The 19,051-nt window shown below is 38.4% G+C and overlaps 1 protein-coding gene across 2 annotated transcripts in view; it reads left to right on the forward strand.

The window, feature by feature from the left end:
* The window catches only part of kifap3.L (kinesin-associated protein 3 L homeolog), a 76,874-nt gene that overhangs the window by 29,083 nt on the left and 28,740 nt on the right, over positions 1-19,051 (forward strand). For both annotated transcript variants that reach the window (XM_018256721.2, NM_001092562.1), the window contains 1 exon segment: positions 13,975-14,075. In XM_018256721.2, coding sequence (XP_018112210.1) covers positions 13,975-14,075 — 101 coding nt within the window.

Genomic DNA, 19,051 nt, shown 5'->3' on the forward strand with positions numbered 1-19,051 from the left:
ACCCTTAAAGGAGAAGTAAACCCCTTATTAAAAAAAACCCTGCCACCCTACCCTACATAGACCTCCCTCTTCCCCCCCCCCAGCCTAGCTGCTACCCCAGGCAAATGCCCCTAACTTTTTACTTACCCCTCGGTGCAGATTCACGGCAGCCATCTTCTTCTCTTTGGTCTTCATCATGAAGTAAGTTCTGTATCGGCGCATGTGCAGTTGGAGCAATCTTTGGGGTTTTGTCAACTGTGCATTTGTTGAAAGTCACGAAAATTGCTAAAGAAAAAGATCTGATGAAGACCGAAGAAGAAGATGGCACCCATGAACTCCAATGCTGTGAATCTGCACCAAGGGGAAAGTAAAAAGTTAGGGGCATTTGCCTGGGGAAGCAGCTAGGCTGGGGGGAGGGGGGTCTATGTAGGGTAGGGGGGTAGGGTTTTTTTAAAAAGAGGTTTACTTCTCCTTTAAGCTCATTTAAAGGAGAACTAAAGCTTAACTAAATAGGTAGACAGAAATATTGTACATTATGATTTGGGCTTTTGTACCAGCCCAAGGCAACCACAGCCTTTTAGCACTAAAGACCAGTGCCTCTGAAGATGCCCCGAGTAGCTCCCATCTTCTTTTCTGTTGATTCACTGCACATGCTCTATGCTGCTATCAGAGTTTAAGGACTGACACGTGATAATGAATATATATATAATATAAATGTCACAATTTAAGGCTGATTAGTAATTTAGATTATTGGTATCGGTACATAGCAGCTCAGAAAGCAGCACAATTAGCATCAGAGTTTAATAATCAGCCCTGTATCATCAGCTTATATAACAAACTTCATTTTCTGCTTGATGATTTGTGACGACCCCTAAGCTTAGCTTCTCACCAGCTGCTCAAAACACACTGAGCATGTGCAGTGTCACTGACACTCCTAACAAAATCCAAGATGGGAAACTCCTGGGCTCAACTTTAAAGGCCTGGATTATTACTACTATTGAGATACTTAACCTTTAGGCTGGATCAATAAGTTCGATATATAAAATATATTTCTAGCCATATTTATTTTTAGGGTTTAGTTCTCATTTAACAGGGGCTTGAAATAAATGATCTGCCCATAAGAGACACTAGGGGCACTGTAAGAACATTTGCTTTCTTTTGGTAACTGTTTGTGACACTGTTTCTGCAAAAACACAAAAACTTGTAAATATTATTTTATGAAGCTAAAATAATACTCTCTCGTGTATTTCAGTTATAGTTTCATTTAATATTGAGTTCACTGCTCACTGTTATAATCCACCTGTTATTAGAAGGGTTTATTGTCTTAGAACCATATGCCCTAGAACAGTGGTCCCCAACCTTTTTTACCTGTGAGCCACATTCAAATGTAAAAAGAGTTGGGGAGCAACACAAACATGAAAAGTCCCTTAGGGTGCCAAATAAGGGCTGTGATTGGCTATTCGGTAGCCCCTAATTTGACAGGCAGCCAACAAGGGGCTCTACTTGGCACTATACTTAGTTTTTATGCAATTAAAACTTGCTTTCAAGCTTGAAATTCAAAAATAAGCACCTGCTTTGAGGACCCTGAGAGCAACATCCAAGGGGTTGGAGAGCAACATGTTGCTCGCGAGCTACTGGTTGGGGACCACTGCCCTAGAATGAATGCTCTTTGAACAACATCCTGGATTATTTCCCTGTTGGTTTTCTCTTCATATTTCCCCTTCACTATAACTGAGTATTTTTTAGACAACAAAGCAAGAGTATCCCAGGTTCTTTAAACCATATGAATATGTGTGCAAAAATTGCATGTTAAAGAGATAAATATTTTATTCCCTTGTCACAAATTTATATAGATGAAAACAATGAGAAAAAAAATCATTTTAACTTATGAATACAGATATGAACCAAATGTTCATTTGGATAGGCCTGTTTTATAGCATTGAATCCAGACATTTTCATAACAAGAGAAGCCCATACAAGTGTGGGGATGACACAATGCCTGCTTGCTCCCAGAACATAACTGCTGACATCCAGCCAGGCTTTTGCATTTTTCTTCTGGCAATCAATTCGGAACAGGTATTCACCTATTGTGAGCTTGAATCTTGCAACACATGATTGAGAAGATCCAGAACTATAGAGCGAATTGGAGTGTTAGACCCTCACATGCCATGCTGTTCAGGGCTAAATGTGTTATCAGGAAAAGATTAACAGTTTATAAAGACCCAGGTTCTCTGCAAGTAGATTTTTAAAATAAAATATTTGAAGTGTACAAATATTTTTTAAAAACCTATTTTATAAAAAAGAGACTTGTTTCAGCTAACCCTTGACAATTATACAGGTTTATATCAAACACAAGGTGCATTGGCTTCATTATGGGCATTAGGGGGGAAGGAGATGGAAGTTCATTTACACACTCTTCAATTACATGCAATTATTGGGACACAAATTGCCCCCCTGTGCTTACTGGTCACTGGTGGTACAAAACTTACTACAGATCAGACACAGGAATAGGTGCAGTGGGTGCAATCATGATGCTCTGAATCACCCATATTTTGTGCCTGTCTCTGTGTCTGACAGTTGTAAATATTGCAATGCAGTAAATTCAGTTTAGAGGTAGATGCTCTTAAACTAATGAAACCATTGATTAAAGGTGGTCCTTCCCATGTGCAGTTAAAAGTGGGTGACATTTGCTTTACAACGCACATATACATGGCAGTTCTGGTACAGGTTCATACTTGTACACGAATGGGACTTGTTTTCCAGAATGTTCGGGACCTGGGGTTTTCAGGATAATGGATCTTTCTGTAATTTGGATCTTCATACTTTAAAGGGTCGTTTGGCCAAACGAGCAGATCTCTCCCTGATATGCCCATATTGTAGTGGGAAATCATTTTAAAATTTGGATAAAATTAAGTCTATGGGAAACAGCCTTCCCATAATTTGGAGCTTTCTGGAAAACGGGTTTCCGGATAATGGATTCCATACCTGTATTAGGTTTTTCACCAGCTGCACCTGGGGTACAGTAGGCTTATGCCACTTGTCTTAGACCTTGAAGCCTAATAATACCCTTGGTCAGTTTGCTGGCAGGCACTGGTCTGCGTGGTACCTTAACCTTTTCTGAAGCACGGAGCATTAACTCTTTACTATATTTTGCAGGTTCTGATTGCGTTTTCATTTATTACCAGTCCCCCCCAAATTAAAACACTGCAACATTTTCCGAGACCACTATAACCTGTGGGGATATTGCTTTTGGCTTCTTCAGTTGCCTGATATAATGTGCCTGAGGAAGTCAATTCGTAAAATAAAACAACAGGTCAGAATGAGTTTATTTTGGAATCTGTGATGTAGTCACATAAAATGCTTCCATTAACCCAACAGGTATCTTTTAGTCTAGCTGGCAAATAGTGCTTACTTGCCTATTTAAGCTCACAATGCCAGTGTTTAGGGCTCACAAATGGTTTATGGGCCCTTGAAATCAGCTTCTTTGGTGGACTCTTTGTGAAAGATGTGATATAAAAAAGTGACAAATAGTTTCTCTGCCCCACAAAAATCAAACAAGAGGTTTGACCTTTGGAAGTGTTACTAATATTTCCTTTTTATACTATATCTGTATCATATACTCTCTCTACTGAGTTATTTTGCTGCATGGGGACATCCTAAGGACCCCCTGTTATTGGTCACTCATGGGTCAGTTGGCCTACCTTATGTCCAGAAATTTCGACTCTCCATTCCTTTTGGTAGAAATGCTGTATTGCATAGTCTGGTAACCGTTTACTATGATGTTCTTGACTTCAAAAATCTTAAGAAGCAGCAGTGTCTTAGAATATAATAAATAAGCGCGGAGCATAGTGACATCTGCTGTTTGTTTTGAGAATTACTATGAACTATTTGACATGTTATCGAAATAGAGACATTTTAAGGTAGGGAGGTTTGTCCTTTCAACCAGCTGACAAACAAAGTTCATCACTGGGCTTTCCTTATAATTAAAAGCATGATATTGAACAGTGATTTTCAGGCTTTTACAAGGCCTGCTTTGAGGTCCTTTATTTGGTCTTCTTTATTTATTTGTCATTTTGTTTATGTTTATTTACAGTTTCTTTTTGCAGCTGTGCAGTGTTGAAGCTGCTATCTAGTGGCTTGAGTCACTGACCCTAGCAAAGAGGCAGCACTTTTAATGGGAAGCTGGCAAAAGAACAGAAGTATGTCTGAATACAAAAAAAAATCAATCTAATTTCATAATTAGACTGCTTTCAGAAAGCATTTTATGTTTTATTTCGGAAAGTGGTAGAATATAGAGTATTTTGAGGAGGAACTCAAACGTTACTTCCATTTGAAACACAGTTAAGTAATAAAAGGTAGATTTCCTCTCTTGCCTTGAATTTTAAATCCTGTCTAGTTTATGTTAAATAATAGGCATGCCATACCTCTCGCATCAATAAACTCTTCACTTAGAGCCTCTTTATTTTGTAAGTCAAGTGGTGACATTTACCGCTACCCATTAGTGGCTTGTACATATTTCCTGCCAGAAAAACAAGGTTAAAATGTTTTACTATCAACAAAAAACAAGAATCCTTCTAATTCAAGCAGGCTGGAAATCTTACACATGTGTAACATGTGCCTAACAATAAGGTGCTGGTAGGTACAGATGTGGGACCTGTTATCCAGAATGCTTGGAATCTCGGGGTTTACGGATAATGGATCTTTCTGTAATTTGGATTTCCAATTAAACTAGGGATGCACCGAATCCAGGAACCGAATCGGAAATCCTGGTTTGTATATGCAAATCAGGGGCATAGAGTGAAATCGCATGATTTTTTGTCACAAAACAAGGAAGTAAAAAATGTTTTCCTCTTCCCACCCATAATTTGCATATGCAAATTAGGATTCATTTTGGTATTTCACGAATAATTCAGGGGTTTGGCCGAATCCAAAATAGTGGATTCGGTGCATCCCTAAATTAAACATTAGTTAAACCCAATCGGAGTGTTTTGTCTCCAATAAGGATTAATAGTTTGAATCAAGTACAAGGTACTGTTTTATTACTACAGAGAAAAAGAAAATCATTTTAATGAAATCATTCAAATTTTTAAAAATGGAGATGACAATCCCATACAAATCCCATACCTGTACACAAAGAATTTGGGACAATTTATGCTGATTAATGCTATTGGCAATGCTTTGATCAATGTTGCAGTAGTGCAACAGGCCCTGAAAGTAGAACCCTGCACAGGGTCGGACTGGGGCCTGGGGCCCACCGGGGATTCTTCCTCAGGGGCCCTCCACCTCGCGAGCACACTGTGATTTTGCCACGATTGGCTGGTCACAGCAGAAGAGAAGGAAAGTTGCAGGGTGCGGATCTGGGCCGGCAGTGCCCACAAGAGACGGGGGCCCACTGAGTTTTTTCCCAGTGTCCCGCTGGCCCAGTCTGACCCTGCCTATAACTAGGGATCTGTTATCCAGACCAATTGGGGCCTGAGAATTACTGGATAGGGAGCCTTTCTGTTTCTTTGAGCATTATGACTCAAATCTACTGAAAAACATTAAAATAAAAACCCTGGGCCAACATGATTTACAAGGCATTTGTCTTATTAATTACAGGGGAAAAGCAAATCAGGCAAGAATGAATAAATTATGCAATGTGGGAAATTAAATTGCTAGTTTTCTGGAACTCTTTCCCTAAGCGTTTATTTAACCTTCATTTAAAAAAAAGTGTAAAAAATATATTATTATTTTCATTAAATGTGTTGAATACTGTGTTGAATAAACAATTAGGGGAAAAAATGAGTTGGGTAGTTTTCCCTGTAGGCTCACTTGTTATTTACACAAGTCAATATATCTCTTGCTGTTTGTCCTGAAGAGGAGCCACGATTCTTCCTACCTGACAAGTCAAGCAAAGCTCAAAGGTCAAACAGGGCAAAGAGCCTTAATGAGAAGCACATGTCCTGCCCTCGGTATGAGCTGAAGCCCTATCGGCAGTGCTTGAACTTATTAATGGCAGTAAAATTTATGCTTCATCCTGCTTTGCCAATTAAGTGGAGTAGTTTGGTGCTGGATTCCTACAGGAGCACATGGTTCCAATAGCCCCTGTGTGAACATTGCCCCAGGGTGTCACAGTCTCTCCACACAAGGAAACTTCTGAAAGACAGAGCTCAGAGCTGGGTCAATGGAAAGGGGCATGTCAACTGGCAAAATTTAGCAATTCCTTTAAATAAGAAAGGACAACATTCTGTAGCAAATTATTTAACCCCTTTGGGCTCCAAGTGCCTCCCTGCTCCCAATGGACTTTAAATGTTAGATTGATGGAATTTAAAGGGGTGGTTCGCCTTTAAGTTAACTTTTAGTATGTTATAGAATGGCCAATTCTAAGCAACTTTTCATTTGGCTTTCATTTTTTCTTTTTCCTAGTTTTAATTATTTGCCTTCTTCTTCTGACTCTTTCCAGCTTTCAAATGAGGGTCACTAACTCCATCTACAAAAATAAATGTTCTGTAAGGCTACAAATGTATTATTATTGCTACTTTGTATTGCTCATCTTTCTATTCACGCCTCTCCTTTGCATATTCCATTCTCTTATTCAAATCAGTGCATGGTTGCTAGGTTAATTTGGACCCAGAAATTGCAAACTGGAGAGCTGCGGAATAAAAAGCAAAATAACTCAAAAACCACAAATAATACAAAATGGAAACCAATTGCATATTGTCTTGGAATATCACTTACTACATAATACTAAAAGTTTATTTAAAGGCGAACAGCCCCTTTAGATCAAAAATTCCACTCCATATACAAGAGATATCATACTTAGCCTTACTATAAGCTTTTATGATCATACAATGCTAATATACAATTATATGCTCCTTGCTATGTGACATTAATAATGACCTTACAGGTTAAACCCACAAATATCACCATAATCATAATGTAATGTAATATAAACATTATTTTATGTAACATAATGTAATATAAAATTCTGCTTGCGCCACAGGCACCTCTAGCCCATATGTCACCATTAGCATATCATTATGTCAATTATGTGCTCTTATCTCTGTCTTCCCCATTTGCCTGTTCTGCTTCTTGTAAGCATACACAAACTATTCACTAAAGAAGGCACCCGACATGAAAGTGTGCATTGTTATGGGCATGCAGCTTTGTGACACACTCACACATTTTTTGTTTGACTTTTCAAGAGGCCTCTTTGACTTTGTGCTTGTTGTCAGATATGGACAAGTGGTTATGAAACGGTAAAGGAAAGGCCGTATTAGTTTTTTTTTATAAAGCATCTGTCTATGGAATTGCATTACTAAAGTTAGTAAAATGCTCATGAGACAAACATTCTGCATTCCGCAACATTATGTTGAACAGTTTGTTCCCTTTGTAATATACATTTGTCATCTTGGAAACCAGGCAGTGTTCTGAGTAACTGGAAGAGGAACAGAAGAAGGAAGCATAGAAAGCTAAACAATAAAAAGTAACAATAGCTATTTGTAACCTCAGAGTGTTGTTTTTTTTTTTAACTTTATTTCTATCGTATTTGAATTTAACCATCACAGCATTTAAAAGGACATATTATACTGTATATACTCCATTCAGAGTGCTTTTTTTTATACAACCAGTATGGCCCTATCAACCAGTTAGCCCTATCAACCTAACCATAAACTAAATCTGTCCATACATTGCAGCTAGAGTTGCCACCTTTTCTGGAAAAAATATTAACCTTTATCAATTTATTATTCTGCCCCATTAATAACATTTATATCAAGCATCACATTTACTGACCAGGTAGCAACCATAATGTCAGTTGATGCATTCTTTTTCCATGGAGCCAGAGCAATTGAAGCCTTATTTAATCATAATGGGGACAAAGTGCAGGGCAGGGTGCAAAGTGCAAAATACAGGTGCAAACCTCCATCTTTTGGCAGAATTTTTGCCTGTTTTTTTGGCCCTTGCGCTAGCTGCCTGTGTTACGCATTTCCAATCCAGTACAGAGCTCAGCCAGACACTAGACCCAAGTACTTTTTCAATGGGAACTAAGGGGAATGCTTTTGTGACCCTTGATGTTCTGGCACTTGTGTCCGCAGTCATAGTAAATGACCCCTATTCCTATTACCCTGTCATAAGACACACCATCTATGTTTTAACTAAAAACTTCTTTCTAAATATTTAAAACACTACCCCGTTTATAAATTGCCATTTGGAATAGAAGCCATATTGTTGTTATTATTATTAATAATAGCATGTATTTATGTAACGCCAACATATTCTACAGTGTTACACAATAAATCTGGTTTTAAAGACGTTGACCTTTAATTAAACTTGTAACTGAATGTGCATTTATGAAGTTAGTGCTTTGATCTAGGGTGTGTACGATGCTTTCTCAAACAAGTTTATTCCATTTTCAAACATTAAAGCACAAATCTGAAGGGCTGGGACTGTTCTCTTGCTCCATAGGGAAAAACAGCCCTTTGGCCTGAGAGTTAAGGAACGTCAAAACTATCAAAAGTATTTTTCATCTACAAGACCATTTGAACAAAGCTTCTCTCACAATTGCTATATGACTGGCTGGAATCAGCTGTCAAGAGCTCTACCATGTTTGAAAAGAAAGAAATGTATTTTTATAAGGTGGTACATCTTGTTTAAATGCTCTTCTTTAATTTAGTCTTTTAGAGCTAATTGAAACAGAAGTCTGCCTTTCTTCCATATGCTATATTCTATATGAATATGGTAAATGAGAACACGTACATATTGGATAAAGAGTGGCATGCTGATGCTCTCCTCATCCATCTGGTCTCTGTAGGCCTCAACTGAGTATTTTGACCAGCATAGTTACATAGTTAAATCGGTTGAAAAAAGACGAAGTCCATCAAGTCCAACCCCTCCAAATGAAAACCCAGAATCCATACACACACCCCTCCCTACTTTCACACAAATTCTATATACCCATATCTATACTAACTATAGAGCTTAGTATCACAATAGCCTTTGATATTATGTCTGTCTAAAAAATCATCCAAGCCATTCTTAAAGGCATTAATAGAATTTGCCAAAACAACATCACCCAGCAGTGCATTCCACAACCTCACTGTCCTCACTGTGAAGAACCACCTACGTTGCTTCAAATGAAATTTCTTTTCTTCTAGTCTGAAGGAGGGACCTCTGGTACGGTGATCCTCTTTATGGTTAAAAAGTTCCCCCACACTTTGTAAGGCACAATGGATTACTGTCAATTATATGTTCCATTAATATAATCTAAAGGTGTGAATGTTTCATAGGTGTTGGAATCGTTCATTGGCAGTACTGTACATGTACTGGTTTCAGAGAATTTGAGAGAAAACATACTTGTTTGTAATGAAAGCATTGCAGATGTCATTATCCTACCTAAAGATGGGCTAATAATCCACTATTACAGCATTAAAGGGTTGCTATTCTGACCAGTTATGTGGGTGGTTTGTATTGGATACCAGGACTCATTTAGCAATGGCATTCACAGGCACACACGTACAAAGAAAATGCACCTTCTGGGAAAGGGGGGTCGCCGACCCTGTAAACTGTTCAGAATTGAAACATAAAGTTGATACATTTCTTATCTTTGTCCCTGCTGAGCAGAATCTCTGGGTTTCATTACAGGCAGCTGTTAGAATTGATACAATAGTTGCTAATACTCCAGAGATGCTGTTGAGAAATGTATCAACTATAAATTGCAAAATTATAACAGTTTAGAGTCTCCACCTGAATTACTGAGCTGCCAGAGTCCTGCAGCGGGTCGGGTACCCGCTGGTTACCCACAAAAACCTGCAGGTTGCGGGTAGAAATCCAGGGTGCGGGTATAGACGCGGGTCTGCGGTTCGGGTCGCGGGTCTTCTCAATAGCAATATTTACTCCTTTTTTCTGATCACGTCTACTTACGATGATGTAATTTCTGGTTTACAATGAAAGCACTTCCTGATTCTTGATGGTCAGCGAGTTGAGGATAAGGTACTTGCGGGTCGGGTAGTGGGTAAGAATGCGGGTCCGGGTTGCGGGTATGTGTCGGGTACGGGTTCCAAAAAATGAACTCTATGCCAGAGACAGGGGCATTAAACTTAGATTTTGAAAAATGGTAAAAAATGTAAGTAATTGAAAAAAATCTTTATTTCTGGTGTACAGTCTGAAAACAATTGAACTGAAAAAAGTGTTTGGAAGGTGAACAACCCCTTTAAAGGTAGTTATCATGGACTCTTCCCTGTATCTTGATGTTTTTTTGTCATGGGTAATGCTGTTATACGATGGGGCCTTTCACATAGGATGATGTGTTATTCGTACTCGAGTCTCGCTTTGGGAACTCGAGTCTTGTTTTGGGGTGGTTTGTGTGATATTTAGGGGCCGATTCACTAAGGGTCGAATTTCGAAGTTAAAAATACTTCGAAATTCGACCCTCGGATTGAAATCCTTCGACTTCGAATATCGAAGTCGAAGGATTTAGCGCTAATCCTGCGATCGATCGATCGAAGGATTTTCCGTTCGATCGAACGATTAAATCCTTCGAATCGAACGATTCGAAGGATTTTAATCCAACGATCGAAGGAAAATCCTTCGATCAAAAAATCACAGGCAAGCCTATGGGGACCTTCCCCATAGGCTAACATTGACTTCGGTAGCTTTTAGCTGCCGAAGTAGGGGGTCGAAGTTTTTTTTAAAGGGGAAGTACTTCGACTATCGAATGGTCGAATAGTCGAACGATTTTTCGTTCGATTCGTTCGATTTCGTTCGAATTCGAACGAATTTAACCAATTCGATGGTCGAAGTACCCAAAAAATACTTCGAAATTCGAAGTATTTTTCATTCGAATCCTTCACTCGAGCTTAGTGAATCAGCCCCTAAATGTTACTTGGCCCTGAGATGACACTTGGTGCAAAGAGGTTAAAAAAACACAATAGTTGCACGATTTATAAGTTCTTTTCTTTTCATAAAGATTCATGCCATGCCCCAATGTGAATGTTGAAAAACGACGACTCTCTATTGCCCCGTTTCATTGCTTTAAGTTCAATAAACAAGCCCATTTTATTACAGAGTACGGCTCACCCAACTTTTTTCCATTTTGTGTAATAAAAGTTAATTTGGTCTTTTTAATGGCATTTTTTATACGTAGATCCATTTGTGTTAATGTTTTTAGTCTTGGCATTTGATTTACATTTTTATGGGAACTGGAAGTCCTGGAAAATATTTTACACTAGTTGTTTACTGACCAGAATGTAAAATGTGTGGTCTCCTCCGAAATCGCACAAAAAAAAAAAGTTTGATTATTGTAGTCCGCATGGTAGCATAGTTACTTAATTGTATCACAGTGTAGTTCATCAGCAATATTCATACCTGTGGATGTTTGCTATGTGCGTTATAAATGGCTTCCCATTGACTGTGACAATATGCTCCTCCATATTCGCACATAAAGATAATTCATTTTTAGGACTGTTGCTAACACTAACACTGTTTTTTGGCTGTCCTTAAAGAGATACGGACATCAGAAATTAAACCTTTTTTTGTCTTTTAATAATATTAATGATTTTGCCATAAAATAATGTGCCTGATGTTTTAAATCTGTTCCCCCATGTTCCTCTATGAGGGGCTGCCATATTTGTACAGCAATAAACCATTAGCATTGGAAACTCTTGCTAACATGATTGTCCCTTTTCAACATGCCAGTTAAACAGTCAGGTTTAGGAACTTCAAGTACAAATTTCAAATTAAAAGCAAACCTATGTGTGAAAAATGGTCAACATGACCTATAGGTAACGTTGGGAAGGCACATTTATCAAGCGTCGAATTTCGAGGTTTTTTTTAACTTAAATTTATTGGATTTTACTCGAAATTTGATTGGGGGACATTTATTAAAAAAATTGAATTTTTAAAACTCAGAATTTTACAGATCCGAATTCTCAAATTGAATTTGATTCAAATTATACAAAACTCAATTCCAGTTTTTTCTCTGAAACAACTCGAATGTCAAGAAGGCTACAAACATCACCACATTGATCCCTGGACCTCTCCCATTGACTTATACAATAATTCGGCAGGTTTTAGGTGGCGCTTTTATAATTCGGCCCTTAATAAATCTGCCCTTTAACGTACATTAATATTTCAAATAGTCAGTATCACTTTAAGATCACTGCTATGCCACAAAGGGCTTCCACCATGATCTGGTGGTGTAACTGGTGAAACTAAATCCACTATACAAGCAGTAGTTTTACTCCCTGGTAGTAGTTATACTGAAATGAGAAAAGGGTCAGAGGAGGAGATAAGTGGCTACATGGTTGGCTACTCTGCACCTTGTTCTCTGTAGCTTTGTTATTACTGTAGCATTTAATTGCACACAAAATAGGGCCCAGTTTTGAAGTTATATTTGTAAATGAGCCTTCAAATCTGTAAGGACAAACCTTAGCCTCTGCTCTAGGCATAGTATATGAGGGGATCAGCAACTTACTATAGGTACAAAGCACAAGTAATAGCAGCAGGATTAGAGGAAGAAAACATGAAACACTGATACTCTATACATAACGTAGTTCATGCCGTAAGTTGCACAAATACAATTTTGCCCGTTCCTTCTGTACATTGTGGAATAATGCATACTAAAAGTTAGTGTCATTCATTGTGTGACATTTTGAAACAATAAATATCAATAAAAATCAAAGTTGAAAAAAAAAAATCCAATTATGATACAAACCTGCAGTGTGTTGCTGGGAACATAAGTGATGAGCGAGTATCCCCAGTATTCCTTCCTTGGACTTGGGGAGAGCCCATTCTTAGGACATTAGGACTTTATAGAATTGCTATACCACTCAAGGAAAACTGATGGCAAAAGATGGCAGCTGCGCACTGCTCAGCAAGTACGATGGTCCTGAGCGATTTTTTTTTTTTTATAGATGAAGTATACTTCTACTCACTGGGGGTGCTTAACAAATTGGCACTCCCTTGTTAATGCTGAGCCTGTGCTGTTTCATTTATCTCTTAATTGTACCAGTGTTTTTCAAGACTATTTCTTTGCCATTCACACTCTAAATGTGCCAAATTGGCAATTCAATTCATAGCTGCATTTTTATAACTTCAGCACCCACTGTGTTGTTCGTCTTTTCTAAGGACGTATCCGCAACTGACCCGTACAACAGAGTGTGGCTTAATTCTAACCCACTGGAATCCATTTCCCTCTTCTAATTGGCAGAAAATTCATTATTAAAATTGCCACCTAGCTGATCCAGCTTTATCCCAGCTGCTACTCTTTACTTCACGTCGTTTATGGCAGCAGTTATATCTATAAAAACTTAGCAGCTGCTAATGACCATTTGGTAATGGGAATAAGTGACCTCTTCGGCGAAATATTCTTGGAAATATTACACGTTCTTAGGGATAGTGTTTTATAGCCTCGTGTTCTGTATGCATATAATGTTTTAGTTGGGCCTACATGAAGGCGCAACCTTTAAAGTTACATTTTTAAGGGCAATAACACAAGCAGCCATAACTATAAATGGAGGAATAAATCTGCACTGAATAAAGAAAGTTTACATTATTGCTTACTTAAAACAGAAGATGAGATAGCAGCTTTGTTTTAAAGATCCCAGTATTTAGATGATCAAATTTCTGTGCCTGCAAAGATCTCCCTTATAACTTCATTCTCAAGCTGTCAAGGTGCTCAGTGTGCAAACACAAACCGGTATCAATGGATTATGCCTGCCATGAACAAAATATGGAAGTAAACACTGTATTACATGCATGTGTCTGAAGCATTAGTTTAATTATTACAAAGGGATTATGTCCCCATCATTGGTGCTCCGTTGTCATATTTGTGAGACTTAGTACCACAGCTGCTGGGTGGTCAAAGATTGCCAGCTCCCTTTTGAGTTTAACGATAAACTACTTATCACACCCAACTGAGAAATTATACTTTGGGCGCCATATATATTGCTACATTTTGTAGTATTGTTTTTGTTTTTTCCATTCAACTTTTTCCACATTTTCCCCACCATTTTTCAGATAATGAAAACTACAAGCAAATTGTGATGTGCATTCTCTACCATATAAGTATGGATGATCGATTTAAATCCATGTTTGCCTACACGGACTGCATACCCCAAGTAAGTACTCTTATGGCTTTTACTTCGATGTTACATAATATTCTTGCTTAAACAGGTATGAGAGCCCTTATTCGGAAACCCAAAGCTACAGGTATGTTTTCCCACTGGCGATTTACATTGTTTCTGGTGAGAAAGTATTTGCAGGAGAATTGTCACCCACTGAAGAGGAGATTTATCGCTGGCAGCTGATCTCCTGGTCTGCCATGGCCCTAAGGTCTTAGCAGTGGTACAGTCTTTACACATATCCTGCAGGGTAGTGTATAAGGTACTTGCACAGGTTTTGCATTCACAAACACAATACAATATGCTCTTAATATGCTTTCTTTTGGACAATCATCCAAATCCTTTACTTTGGATGCTCTTGCGATCTTATTTTACATGTACCCTGCTTAGCTTTCTGTACATCCCTTTTATTTTAAGGGCAGGGGCGCACAAAGCTACTGGGGGAGATTAGTTGCCCAGCAACAAATCGCTTCTTCGGGCTACTAATCTCCCCGAACTGCTTCCCCACTGGCTAGAATATAAACCGCTGGCTGGATGGCACTTGAATCGCTTAGTTTTCCAAAGTCGCCCGAAGTTTCCCTCTGACTGCCATCCCTCTGAGTGCCATTCTAGCCGACGGGGAGGCAGTTCAGGGAGATTAGTCGCCCAAAGACTAATCTCCACCCTTGCCCTTAAGGTAGCCATAGACTCATAGATAATATAGTACGAAACAAATTTTCTTATGATATTCGGTGCTTCAGCAGAAGTCTTGGATGTTGGTCGGCTCGTCGGTCGGGCTGGATGGAAAATTTCGATTGGGTGCCTTTGAAGGCACCCAAACATCACCCATTGTTAGTGCTGAATCGTCAGATACAGTTAGAATTCTTTTGTTTCTACCCGTATATCTGACAATTTAGCTCTACACGTCTGTATTGAAACGAGCAATCTTTCTTTGAAAGATCTTTTGCAGGAAGGATCGTAATTGTTACTATACTATACGCCCTTGTCAGCCTAGTCTGTTTTGATGGTCTACCTAATTCTTTTGCTGTTTGTATGACCCCTGCTGTCAGATTCTGCATGCCTATCCAAAACCCAGTATGGGAGAATACTGCAGCTGCCTATAGCAATGAAACAGATTCCTGCATCCCTTACCCAGTATCAGACATTTGGTACTACCTTACTTATGGGATGCACATTACCCTGCTGTCAGCATTTCAAGCATGTAGCACACTTGATAGAAACAGGAGTAGGCTATAGGTACAGGGTTATTGTAACTGTCATTTTCTGTGGATTTGCTGAAGTTTATCCCTGCCCAGGGGGTAGCCTGTCCCAACCATTTTTAGGCTCTTTTGAAGCACAGAGAGAGGTAGTTTTTTACTTTTTAAGGACATCGTTGTTTTAAATTGAAAAAAATGCTTCTAGTTCCTCCTTCTATAGCTTTTGAAGTAATGCCCAGATGTAATTCTATCCAAGATTCCTACAAGATGGCAGTGGTGCATTATAAATGCCTCAAATTGCTGAAATATGGCAGAGAATCCTTTTTTTCTAGAATCGTGATCATAGGACCCTCCAACTGGCTGGCAACACCAGGAATTATGTAAAACTGCAGATATTGACTTGTCCCCTGTCAGTGCCTGTTTTGTAGTACAGGTATATAAGCTCTGTTATCCCGAATGCTCGGGACTTGGGGCTTTTCAGATAACGGGTCTTGCAATCATTTAAACATATAGGAAATAGATAATAGAGAGCACTCACCCGAACACAATGTATGTCGACCTTGCCGTCTGTGCTGACACATGCACGCGTTTCCGGAAGAACACGTTGAATACTGTATCCACTAAGCAACCAAATCATGGAGCACCAGGCAGCACTTGGGGTCATATAAAAAATCCAAATTTATTGAGAATAATCATAAAATCACTTGTTTGCTCAACATGATTTTATGATTATTCTCAATAAATTTGGATTTTTTATATGACCCCAAATGCTTCCTGGTGCTCCATGATTTGGTTGCTTAATCATTTAAACATAAATTAAACCAAATACCGTAGGCTGGTTTTGTTTCCAATAAGGATTAATTATATCTTAGTTAGGATCAAGTACAAGGTGCGGTTTTATTATTATAATGAAAAAGGAAATAATTTTGAAATGATTTGATTAAAATGGAGCCTGTGGGAGATGGGAGCTTTCTGGATAACTGGTTTGTGGTTAACTGATTCCATTCCATGAAGTACAGTGTCACACATCCTTAGCCTGCAACTTGCATCTACTGTATAGAATTGATTGTTCATCCTGATGATTTACTGTATTACTAGTTCTTAATGCTCTTTACATGATTGTTCACATTAAATATTTAGCCAGAATTTGAGATTGTAAAATAAAAAAAAAGATTTTAGTAATAATTACTATATAATGTTATAGTAACATACTGTAATTCTATTAGTTGTTCCACCCTTATTACCCTCAACTGTGCGTTTATATCATTAAACCGGGTTCTCTGCAGACTGAATCAATGATAGAGACTTTGTGAATATTATTACCCTTTTTTATATTGCCACAATATATTCTAGTGCTTTTACTGACAAGTTAATCATTCACATGCTCATGTACTGAGACTGGGGGATTTGGGCTTTGCTAGAGTTAAAAAGCATAGTTTTATCATTTCAGTGCATCATTTTCCCTGATGAATCCAGAGGATTGTATGCACCCAGGCCAGCCTTGCACAGACTCTCCTCTTACACTGGCTTGTAATAACTCGGCTATAACCATATCATGACGTATTTGCAATTTGATGTTATTACAGTCTCGTTAGAAATAATTTTAGTGTATGATGGACATAAAGTGACAAGATACACAAACATGCCTTCCATTACATCTGTGGGAGCTTTGAAGGATAAAAACATTTATCAAACCTTAATTTGACTCAATGTTTTTAGTGATTCTACAGGGTTCTGCTCCTACCAGAGGTCAAGAGCTAATAGTGTTATTCTAGTAACAGTCAAGAGAAAGCATTAACAGTTCATTGTTATTTGGGCCTCTGGAAAATTATATTTTTAATGGGTGCAAATGCCAACCAGATGCTTACAAAATATTTTACTGGTAATAGCCTGGCCAAACGAAGGGCATGGCAATGCAGTGATGTCATAGGGATATTTAATATTGGCTTTACCACGGCACTGTGAAAGGAGTCTTTGCTGCCCACATGTGCTCTCTGTGCTCAACTGTCTTTCTGCAGAACAGGCTTTGATCCCAAGTTTGGTTCTCTTCAGGGTCTCCCTCCCTCCTAGACCCCTAGCTCTCTAGTCACCATTTTTTTTTGGCCAAGTTCAGAGTGCAGAGCATCACTTCAAACAGTCGATCAAGGGACTAGCTGATCTAAAAAGGGATTCCTTAGGCACGCAGAGCTGCGGCATAATCACTTAAAGATGTTCAGGATAGGAGGGAGGCAGAGGTGTATGCGAACAAAAAGAGCTGTAGGGGTTGGCCTCTGGTCACTGGTAAATAAGTGAAGTCAGGTGCCAGAGAGTCTAGACACAGTGATTTTAGTGCGGACCCCGTGGTATCCGATACTCAATATGGGACTTGTCTGATTAAGCTCCTACTTACCTCTTCTGAGCGCCTGCAGCCCTATTTAATGCCTTCCTGCTAAATCAGTAAAAGATGACAATGGGCACGGTTAAAGCAGGACAAATTCAATGTTAATATTTCCCATTGGGTGTCAATTATGCCTGCTTTTGAAGTGCCACGGGTCGCAATCATATTAAATAAAACTGCATAATAAGCAACGCAGACTCCTTAGCACCACGCTTTAAAGCAAACAGGCTGGTAAGGGACAGGTTGCATAAGTTAATTGAACCTGAAGTAGATTTCCTTTTTATTTCTACATACACCGACATCGTAGACAAAGCTGTCAATCACGTTTTTCCATAATTAAGTCGTTCCTCAATAAACAAACCAGTTCCACATTGTGGACGGTTTCTATTCCCTATGAAACATGAAAAAACATTTTTTTGCGTGTGTATGTGCAAACTCAATACATAATTCAGAATTTATTTCACAGATGGGTTAATCACTATATTGGGCAGCACAGATTGTTTTATATTAAACAGCTATGACTTTTGATCTGCCTGGTTCATATTTATTCATACAGGAATGGGACCTGTTATCCAGAATGCTCGGGACCTGGGGTTTTCCAGAAAATAGATCTTTCCATAATTTGGATCTTCATACCTTAAGTCTACTTGAAAATCATGTAAACATTAAATAAACCTAATAGGCTGGTTTTACTTCCAGTACAAATTAATTATATCTTAGTATATAAGATCAAGTACAAGGTACTGTTTTATTATTACAGAGAAAAAGGAAATACATTTTTAAAATTTGTATTATTTGGATAAAATGGAGTCTATGGGAGATGGGCATTCTGTAATTCGCAGCTTTCTGGATAATAGGTTTCCGAATGTATTATATAAAAAGAAACTCTAGCTTGAATACTATTCAGAATGACAGTTGCAAATTAAAATACATGTTTTTATTGCAGAAGATATTATTTCCATGTACACTGTTTATGGATATAATAGATAACACTCATTAATAAACTTATAATAAGAATGGAAGCCTTTATTCTTCACTCCATGGTGTTTATTTTGCATAGTCTAGACTCCAGACTAGGAAGCAGGTAATTCCTAACATGTAAACCCTTTTTATACTGATAACACTTAATTTTAATTTCTATTGATAATGCACTTTTCCATGGGAGGTTTTGTTCAGCAGCAGCAGATAAATGTAGGTTACAGATCTCAACTTGGCTTTGCCTACTGTGAGAGTAAAGAGCTTACAAAGGAATATATATGTATGGATCTCAGACACATTGTTTGTCAGTTACTCCACAGACTAGAAAAAGAAAATGGCAAAAGTCATCTGTAGAAAGTATAAAGGCAGAAGATATAGGGCGTGAGGAATCCAAGTAGATTATCAAAGGCTTTCAAAGGCAG

This window comes from Xenopus laevis, chromosome 4L (genome assembly GCF_017654675.1).
Source record: "Xenopus laevis strain J_2021 chromosome 4L, Xenopus_laevis_v10.1, whole genome shotgun sequence".
Taxonomy (NCBI): Eukaryota; Metazoa; Chordata; class Amphibia; order Anura; family Pipidae; genus Xenopus; species Xenopus laevis.